This window comes from Thalassophryne amazonica, chromosome 13 (genome assembly GCF_902500255.1).
Source record: "Thalassophryne amazonica chromosome 13, fThaAma1.1, whole genome shotgun sequence".
In the NCBI taxonomy this organism is placed as follows: domain Eukaryota; kingdom Metazoa; phylum Chordata; class Actinopteri; order Batrachoidiformes; family Batrachoididae; genus Thalassophryne; species Thalassophryne amazonica.
In genome coordinates this window covers 2,110,354-2,120,353 of record NC_047115.1, presented here as the reverse complement: position 1 = coordinate 2,120,353, position 10,000 = coordinate 2,110,354, and the positions used below count along the sequence as shown (strand labels likewise).

Genomic DNA, 10,000 nt, shown 5'->3' with positions numbered 1-10,000 from the left:
CCCCCCCCCCCCCCCCCCCAATAAAACAAAACTGCACCTTTCAGAGTGGCCTTTTATTGTGGCCAGTCTAAGGCACACCTGTGCACTAATCATGGTGTCTAATCAGCATCTTGATATGGCACACCTGTGAGGTGGGATGGATTATCTCAGCAAAGGAGAAGTGCTCACTATCACAGATTTAGACTGGTTTGTGAACAATATTTGAGGGAAATGGTGATATTGTGTATGTGGAAAAAGTTTTAGGTCTTTGAGTTCATCTCATACAAAATGGGAGCAAAACCAAAAGTATTGCGTTTATATTTTTGTTGTGTGTGTGTGTATGTATGTATGTATGTATGTCGTCGGCAGTAATGACACCCGGTTACGCCAATTGGAGGTCACTAAAATTAACATTGAATCGGTGTGTAACTTTGCAAAAACAATGTCGGACTCTGTAGTTTTCTCTGGGCCCCTCCCCAATCGGACCGGGAGTGACATGTTTAGCCGCATGTTCTCCTTGAATTGCTGGCTGTCTGAGTGGTGTCCAAAAAATGAGGTGGGCTTCATAGATAATTGGCAAAGCTTCTGGGGAAAACCTGGTCTTGTTAGGAGAGACGGCATCCATCCCACTTTGGATGGAGCAGCTCTCATTTCTAGAAATCTGGCCAGTTTTCTTAAATCCTCCAAACCGTGACTATCCAGGCTTGGGACCAGGAAGCAGAGTTGTAGTCTTACACACCTCTTTGCAGCTTCTCTCCCCCTGCCATCCCCTCATTACCCCATCCCCGTAGAGACGGTGCCTGCTCCCAGACTACCAATAACCAGCAAAAATCTATTTAAGCATAAAAATTCAAAAATAAAAAATAATATAGCACCTTCAACTGCACCACAGACTAAAACAGTTAAATGTGGTCTATTAAACATTAGGTCTCTCTCTTCTGAGTCCCTGTTAGTAAATGATATAATAATTGATCAACATATTGATTTATTCTGCCTTACAGAAACCTGGTTACAGCAGGATGAATATGTTAGTTTAAATGAGTCAACACCCCCGAGTCACACTAACTGCAGAACGCTCGTAGCACGGGCCAATCTTCCATTCCAGCTTATTAATTAATCAAAAACCCAGACAGAGCTTTAATTCATTTGAAAGCTTGACTCTTAGTCTTGTCCATCCAAATTGGAAGTCCTAAAATCCAGTTTTATTTGTTGTTATCTATCGTCCTCCTGGTCGTTACTGTGAGTTTCTCTGTGAATTTTCAGAACTTTTGTCTGACTTAGTGCTTAGCTCAGATAAGATAATTATAGTGGGCGATTTTAACATCCACACAGATGCTGAGAATGACAGCCTCAGCACTGCATTTAATCTATTATTAGACTCTATTGGCTTTGCTCAAAATGTAAATGAGTCCACCCACCACTTTAATCATATCTTAAATCTTGTTCTGACTTATGGTATGGAAATTGAAGACTTAACAGTATTCCCTGAAAACTCCCTTCTGTCTGATCATTTCTTAATAACATTTACATTTACTCTGATGGACTACCCAGCAGTGGGGAATAAGTTTCATTACACTAGAAGTCTTTCAGAAAGCGCTGTAACTAGGTCTAAGGATATGTTTCCTTCTTTATGTTCCCTAATGCCATATACCAACACAGTGCAGAGTAGCTACCTAAACTCTGTAAGTGAGATAGAGTATCTCGTCAATAGTTTTACATCCTCATTGAAGACAACTTTGGATGCTGTAGCTCCTCTGAAAAAGAGAGCTTTAAATCAGAAGTGCCTGACTCTGTGGTATAACTCACAAACTCGCAGCTTAAAGCAGATAACCCGTAAGTTGGAGAGGAAATGGCATCTCACTAATTTAGAAGATCTTCACTTAGCCTGGAAAAAGAGTCTGTTGCTCTATAAAAAAGCCCTCCGTAAAGTTAGGACATCTTACTACTCATCACTAATTTAAGAAAATAAGAACAACCCCAGGTTTCTTTTCAGCACTGTAGCCAGGCTGACAAAGAGTCAGAGCTCTATTGAGCCGAGTATTCCTTTAACTTTAACTAGTAATGACTTCATGACTTTCTTTGCTAATAAAATTTTAACTATTAGAGAAAAAATTACTCATAACCATCCCAAAGACGTATCGTTATCTTTGGCTGCTTTCAGTGATGCCGGTATTTGGTTAGACTCTTTCTCTCAGATTGTTCTGTCTGAGTTATTTTCATTAGTTACTTCATCCAAACCATCAACATCTCTATTAGACCCCATTCCTACCAGGCTGCTCAAGGAAGCCCTACCATTATTTAATGCTTCGATCTTAAATATTATCAATCTATCTTTATTAGTTGGCTATGTACCACAGGCTTTTAAGGTGGCAGTAATTAAACCATTACTTAAAAAGCCATCACTTGACCCAGCTATCTTAGCTAATTATAGGCCAATCTCCAACCTTCCTTTTCTCTCAAAAATTCTTGAAAGGGTAGTTGTAAAACAGCTAACTGATCATCTGCAGAGGAATGGTCTATTTGAAGAGTTTCAGTCAGGTTTTAGAATTCATCATAGTACAGAAACAGCATTAGTGAAGGTTACAAATGATCTTCTTATGGCCTCAGACAGTGGACTCATCTCTGTGCTTGTTCTGTTAGACCTCAGTGCTGCTTTTGATACTGTTGACCATAAAATTTTATTACAGAGATTAGAGCATGCCAAAGGTATTAAAGGCACTGCGCTGCGGTGGTTTGAATCATATTTATCTAATAGATTACAATTTGTTCATGTAAATGGGGAATCTTCTTCACAGACTAAGGTTAATTATGGAGTTCCACAAGGTTCTGTGCTAGGACCAATTTTGAAATGTACAATAAATTCCTAAAAATGTTGAAGACAGCTTTCATTTCCCACTTTATCATTGCTAATCATTTAGCTCCTTGTTTTGGATTTGATGGAAATCGATAAATTAGAATCTCTTTATGTTATCCATGCAAATTGGTGCAGTCATATGCTGATGATTTCCCTGACTATACAAGTGGTTAGTGCACTTGGTTTCACTATGGAAGGTTCCTGGTTCAAATCCCACCCCTGCCACATTTCTCCATGTAATGTGGAGTTGCATCAGGAAGGGCATCTGGTGTAAAACTTGTGCTAAATCAACATGCAGACCCACCTTGGATCTGTTGCAGCGATCCCGAGAGAAAACAAGGGAGCAGCCAAAGGGACTTAGTTTTACATTTATTTAGTGGACACTTTTATCCAAAGTGACTTACGAGTGAGAAATTCTAAATGCTACGTCAACATATTTTTGTGTATAGATTCCCCTTTTGAGAAGTAGCACTGAAATATAAATGTTGAACATTTACCTGCTATATCAGCTCCTAATTTTACAGAGACTAACAACATTTACTGTGTTTTTTGGACAGTTTATCTTAATTCTAGTCCTGGTTGCTAATGCCTTTCAGACTGATTGGCAGTTGAGGGAGTTAAACATGTTATCACGTTAATGGGATTGGTGACATCACTTAAACTGTTTTTATGAATTGGTATTTCAAATGTTTTCAGTAGTTCCACCCAGGTGTGGTGAGCACTCTGAGGAATGGAGTCTGTCTTTGACATGTGCTGTTTTGCATTCTCCCTCCTCCCTCTCTACTCAAGCACTTGGGCAGAAGGGTGATTCCCCTGCTCCCATCTCTCCCCTATCCCCCCTTCACTCCCCTGACTCTCTGGAAGAGCTCTCTCTGACAGAAAGTCCCAACCAGGCCCCCACATCAGGATCTGCTGCACCCTTTGGCACCGAACCACCTGCTGCTCATTCCAAGACCATGCCTTGGGAGGGTACAGAGGGTGACTCTGGATCAGGTTGCAGTGAACATACTGAAGACCTTCTAGATCCCTTAGCTGGTCCTTATCTGAGTTTAGGGAAAAACACAGGGCCTCATAATCCATGTGAAGACAGCGGAGTTTCTGTTTCACCTGAGGAGAAGCTGATTAGCTCAAACAAGTCCTCCACTGGTCCATCTCCTGTCACCCCCCAGATGATGATGGCCAATGAGTCTGACCTCGCCTCCTCAAAACCAACAGAGCAGTGGGATTCACCATTCCTATCATCTCAAGACAACTCCAAGGCCTCCATGGAAACCTTCTCCAAGGACCCAACTCCCATTAGTTCTGCATATGAACCAGATCTACATGGAAAACAAGCTGATGAAGGTGGTGACTTGATGTATGAGACAAAGAAGAGTAATCCATTTGAGGACTTTTCCCCAGTGGCGGATAGTGGCTACTCCCATTTTGGAGACTTCAAGTCCGACGGGATGTCCGCTAAAATGTCTGAGAGTCCCAATCCAGACCTGGTTCAGTACGGGCAAGACAATCCACTGTCTTTCTTAGATGAGAGTAAAACATTTGAGTCTGCCAAGTTGGCCACTGACTCACTTGTGCAGTCTGGCAATCAGTTTTTATTTGGTCTTAAAGATGATGAAGAACAAGAAGAAGAGGCTTCTGCTCGCCCATCATCTCTTCCAGACATTTTAAAGTCCTCTCCCCTCAACCCTGAAAAGATGGATTCTGGATCCTCTGAGGGGAGCCTAGATGAGCAGAGTCCCATTCTTGAACGGCAGATGATGGAATCCCCTAATCCACCAATCAACTTGTCAGCTAATAACCCCTTTGCTTTTGATGCTCAAGTGTCCCTGTTAAAGGAGATGGCTGAAGAGATGGAGGTGAGAGCAGCTGAGGAATCAAAGACTGAACCTGACAGTTCCGCTGACACTTTTGATCTTGTCAAAGAGGTAAAGGAAACCAGTCCAAGTAAGATTGAAAGTGAGGAACCTGTCCAGATTGAGCAGCAAGATTGGTTTTCAAGCCATGATTCTCCAAAAATGGTCAAAACGTTTGAGCCACTTGATTTCCAGAACAGAAAGACTCCTGTTGAGGACTCAGATTCTGAGTCACCAACTGCTGACTCTCTGTCTCCAGTACTGGAAGCCATGGCCAAGAACCCTGCCAGCTTCCAAGTGGAACCTGAGAAGAGGGATCTGAAAATGGAGGTGGAAGAGGCTGAAGTGGCTGAGGAGGTCTCTGAGCCTGAAGTCTCCTCTGAGGAGTTTGAGTTTATTGAGCGACCTCCCAAAGGTGTTATCGATGAGTTTCTCGAAGCTTTGGATACATCCAGGTTTTCTTCTTCCAAGGTCCTGGAGATTCCTATGGATGAAGATCTAAACTTTGGCCAGAAGGATGTGGCTGTTGCTCAGACAAAGGTAGACCCACCCTCGCTGATTGAAGAAGAGGCTCCAAGCCAGAGTTCCTACCACATCCTTCCCCAGGCCTCTCCTCAGAAGGGTAAGGCAGAACTGGAGCAGCTTGAAATTCAGCAGCCCCCACCTCAAGTTGCAGTGATCCATTCCCCTGTCTGCAAAGCAGAGGAGGCCATGAAGAAGAATGTAGAAGGCAGCAAACTGTTTAAGATGACAAACCTGAAGACAAAAGCAGGTAAAAGAAATAAATTTGGCATGGAAACCATCCCCAACTCATCATCTTCAGTTTTCACTGATACTTCCATGTTGTTCCTCAACATTATTTGAATAACACCTTCCCCCCCCCCCCCCCCCAACACACACTCCCCACCTCAGTTTATTTTTTGGGTCTGTATTTTTTCTAAACCAATCTTTGGTCAATTTTTTACTTTAGAACCTGTTGCCATTTTCATCTTGCATCATCCTTTATTTATTTCTTCATTTATTTTTAATAACCAATTAACCACTGCATTTTGTAATCTTTGATTTAGTTTGTGTGGTTTTGTTCCCTTGTGCATCCTTGTTTAGACGTATTTTGTGTTTCACTGTATAACATCGCAGCTGAACATCTATTTTTTTTGTTGTTGTTGTTTTTCTGGACCAGGTAAGTGGAATGTACTTAAATAAAAATCCTGTTGTTCCTGTTAGCTCCATTTTTTTTTATTTTTTTTTTTTTTTGCAATGGCAACTTTTGGTTTCAGACTCAGGAAATCATAGGCCTGAGAAGCACACAATATATAGTAGTTATTTTCAAAACAATGTCACACCCCCCCCCCCCCCCCGTGATGTCAGTAGTGGATATATATATATATATATATATATGTATATCAGTGGTGGGCACAGATAACCAAAAAATTAACTTTGATAATCAGATAACTGAAAAGTTATCTTTGATAAAGCAAAAATGATAGACCACCCAAAAATGTATCGGAAGTTACAGATAACCGATAAATTCCAGTACACTTGCAACTACTAACAAGCTGATTTTGAGTTTTAACACCACAATCGCTTTTGGAAGCATCAAAGGCGACGACAGACCCAAACAATGAGTCAGCACTTCTGTCTTTGAGCATTCTGCCCCCTGCTGGAAGCTCCAGTTTACTACATGGCTTCCAGCATAAACGCAGCTGAGAGGAGCCTCAAAGCTCAACTCTCTACCTAATCACAACGCTGCCGTCAAGCGGAGGTCTTGGAAAATAAAGCAGTGCTGAGTTATGGTTTGATGTATAAATAAAATGAATACTGATAGAATAACTCCATTAATGTCAGTTCTGTCATTTGTGCAAAGTTAAGATATAACACATCTTTTAATGTTGAATAATGCACTAATTCTGAAGTTTTGTAACAAACAGACAGATGGCATTCTGGGTAAAATGTGCCTCTGCTAACACTGATTGGTTGACTCATTCATTCTATGTAAACCAACACATTAATGTGAGTTGTGTCCTGTGTTGGTGTTTACAGAAAAATGTGCTTCTGTCAAATATGCCTCTTTTTTTTTTTTTTGTAAAAAAAAAAAAAAAATGGAAGGCATTAAAAAAAAAAAAAAGCCAAGTTGTAATTAGATAACCGTCTGATATAACTGGTGTCAAAATAAATAGAACAGTGCCATGATCTACTGGTGCCAGTGCGAGTTTTGGCCCTTTTTCATCTGATTTTTCATTTGTGCAAGAATTTGTTGGATCGCACCGAGTTTCAGGAAAATCGCGCGTCCTGCATCGTGTACTGTACATGGAGTAACGAGCTGCGTTTAACATCTCCTGATCGCCGATCATATGGTCAGATGAAAATCAAACCTGTTTGATATTCTGGTCGGCCGTCGTGAGGGTATCCCGCTGCTGAAGTGCTACAAGCGTCGAACCTCTCGCACTGTGCCTGTGCAAACACCGCAGACCTGTTTTGTAATTTTTTTTAAATTTTTTTTTTAACTTTGATGTCTCCCATCGAGAGTTTTTGTAAATTAAGTTTGGAAAAAAAGCTTCTGTTTACATTTTCCTTCTGGAAACACGAGTCTGACATGTGGTTTTTGAACATACAATGTGTGTGAGAACATAAATCTCTGAACTTTTACACCGTGCAGTTCTGATGTACAGTTTGAGTTGGAACCGAGTACAGTGATTTGAAAATATCAGCCCAGCTTCAGCCATGAACAGTACTGGCCAGTAGATGGCAGTAGAGACCCTAAAAACTTGCCAAAACAATATTCCAGATAATCTGTGTTGCTAATGTTTAAGATGCGTGGAATTTATTAAATGCAAACACAATAACAACGTCTATAAACCCAGAGAATATATTCACGAGAGTTTTAGGCAGTAGAGTTTAATGCCGTTGTCTGTGGAGCCTGATCAGAGTGTCTAAAATGCATTTCTCATGTCGTGAACGTACTGAGATTACCCTATCATACCCATAATGCACCTGGACACAGCACGTCCACACTAAAACCTTAAAAATTGGTGCATTACTTTAAAACTAAAACATATATCTGATATTTTCACTTTATAAAACATCAGACGTGACGTTAATTTAAATAACTTGTCCAAAATTAGTTTGGTTAAAATTTGAACCATAAGTTAAAAATGTATGCCTCTGGATGACTTGGATGATATTGCCCACGTATCAGTATGGGGTTAAAAGAAATTAGTTTTTTTTTTTTGTTTTTTGTGACCAGTTCTCCTTTGCCTGCAGAGGATAGAGCGGTTTCTTCTAGAAGCAGCTCTCCTCTGTTTGCAACATTTAACAGGTAGGTGCTCAACTGGATTTAAATTTTATGCGTTTCTAGCTGTTCAGCTTTGTTTACCATGTTAACGGTCTAAAAATTATCGGACAAAAATTTCTCGGAAGATAATTAGTCCGATAATGGTTTTCAAAGTTATCTGAAAAGATAATCTGATAATGAAAACATTATCTTCGATAACTATCGGTTATCGGAACTGTGCCCACCACTTTTATGTGCCTGTTGCATTCTTCTGCTGTCTAATTGACATCAGTTGCTATAGTGATAAAAGTCAGCACACACATAGAAACAGTCACATGACTGCTGTCCAGTGTCCGGATACTGCAGCTGAACCCACGCAGTGCTGTCTGACTCACAGGACATGGATTTGAAATAAAATAAAAGGTTTATATGTATCTATATTTCTTAGCTTGCATATAAAACATTGAACATGAGTATACTGGCTGTGTCAGCCATTCGGGGGAAATAAATGCATGCATGCATGTGCACGCACACACATACACACAAAAAAGTCTACACAGAATGTGTACCGTCAAAGTCACATCCAAAACATTCACGGAAAATACGATGTGGAGTAAAAGGTTTTAACAGACATGATGTGGACAGACTGAGCAGCAGCTGAAACACTACGGGTTTAAATACACAAATGCATAAGACTCGTGCACGTATGACTTGTGTGCCCTACACGATGTGCACTGTGATAAGGAGTCATAAGGAGTTGCAGATGTAGCAAAACATCAGATTGGTCGAAATCTGATCTGAGCATTCAGATTTTTTGGACAGAATTTTACAGGTTAATTTGTGTGTGCACACTCAGTTTTGTGCTCCCCCCCCAACAACACTGACATGAAAAGTCAGACATAACAAAACACTCAAATGGGATTTGAATCACATTTCAGACCACTTATGAATGAGGCATGATTTGGAAAAACTGATTTTACGTCTGAGTGTTCAGACTTGCAGCATAGAATCAGATTCAAATTGAATATGCACATACTCAGTGCCATATAGGATGTGGTCCTTTCACACACTTGATGGATTCTTCATGCTCATAACCCTCTTGGAAGGGTTAGACTTTAGATCCTCGAGAAACAATAATCATTTTTTGTTGCTGTTGAACAGACTGTTTTGCTCTTTGCCCATTTGGCAAAGACATTTACATTTAAAAATTGAAGATGTCAGCAGTGGGATTGATTGGTGTAACGTACTGAAGACCAAGAAGAAGTCCAGTTCCTGTGGAGTCCACCTCTGCATATCTCTTATGTTGATGACTGAGAAGCTTTGGTAGGGCGCTGCTGTAAGAAACAAGTGAAATGTGTAAAGCTGCGTGTTAACCATGTTTTATTTGATGAACTTCACACTGATGTTGTTTTAACATCAGCACGTCTCAGCAGCTTTATAGAACTGTTTTAGAAACATCGCATCTGAAACAGCTCCCGTCACAATGAAGACTGGTTATGCTTCTCGTTAAATCCTCTCACTGAAGTCCATAAACGAGGGAAAACGTGCTGAAATGAAGGTAGAGAACCTTTTCCACTGTTTGGATGGAGGCTGAGTCATAACCAAGGCTGATACTAGCGACATGCAGTCTGTGAGGTGTGTATGAGTTGTAACCAGATGATCTGTGGTTAACCTGTCGTCACCTGCAGTCCCAGAGGAGCGATGTGGTTATGTTCCTCCATGAAGCTGGTTCTGTGTTCTGCACAGACTTTTAGCTCTGTGGAGTTGGCTTATGTCACTGTCTGCTTTTAGCTTCTCTCTGCTCTGCAAATAACTTGAGATGCTGATGTGAAACCCGGCACGGCCTGTTGAAGCTGGCTTTCAGGGCACTGATCCTCAAAACTCAGAACCTGAGCTGTGGCCAAAACACTTGATGACCCTGCAGGGAGCGTTTTTAAAAAGAAAATGTGATTAACTACACGCCCTGTGGCTGGATTGATTTATTTTAATGTCTGTGCCTCACCCTGTCAGGCAGGATTCCATCAGTTTTCCTCTACCTGAGGG

At 40.9% G+C, this 10,000-nt stretch overlaps 1 protein-coding gene across 3 annotated transcripts in view; it reads left to right on the top strand.

Moving 5' to 3' along the window:
• The window catches only part of LOC117523923 (reticulon-4-like), a 54,442-nt gene that overhangs the window by 17,799 nt on the left and 26,643 nt on the right, over positions 1–10,000 (top strand). For all 3 annotated transcript variants that reach the window (XM_034185544.1, XM_034185545.1, XM_034185546.1), the window contains one exon: positions 3,623–5,458. In XM_034185544.1, coding sequence (XP_034041435.1) covers positions 3,623–5,458 — 1,836 coding nt within the window. The remainder of the gene's footprint in view (positions 1–3,622; positions 5,459–10,000) is intronic.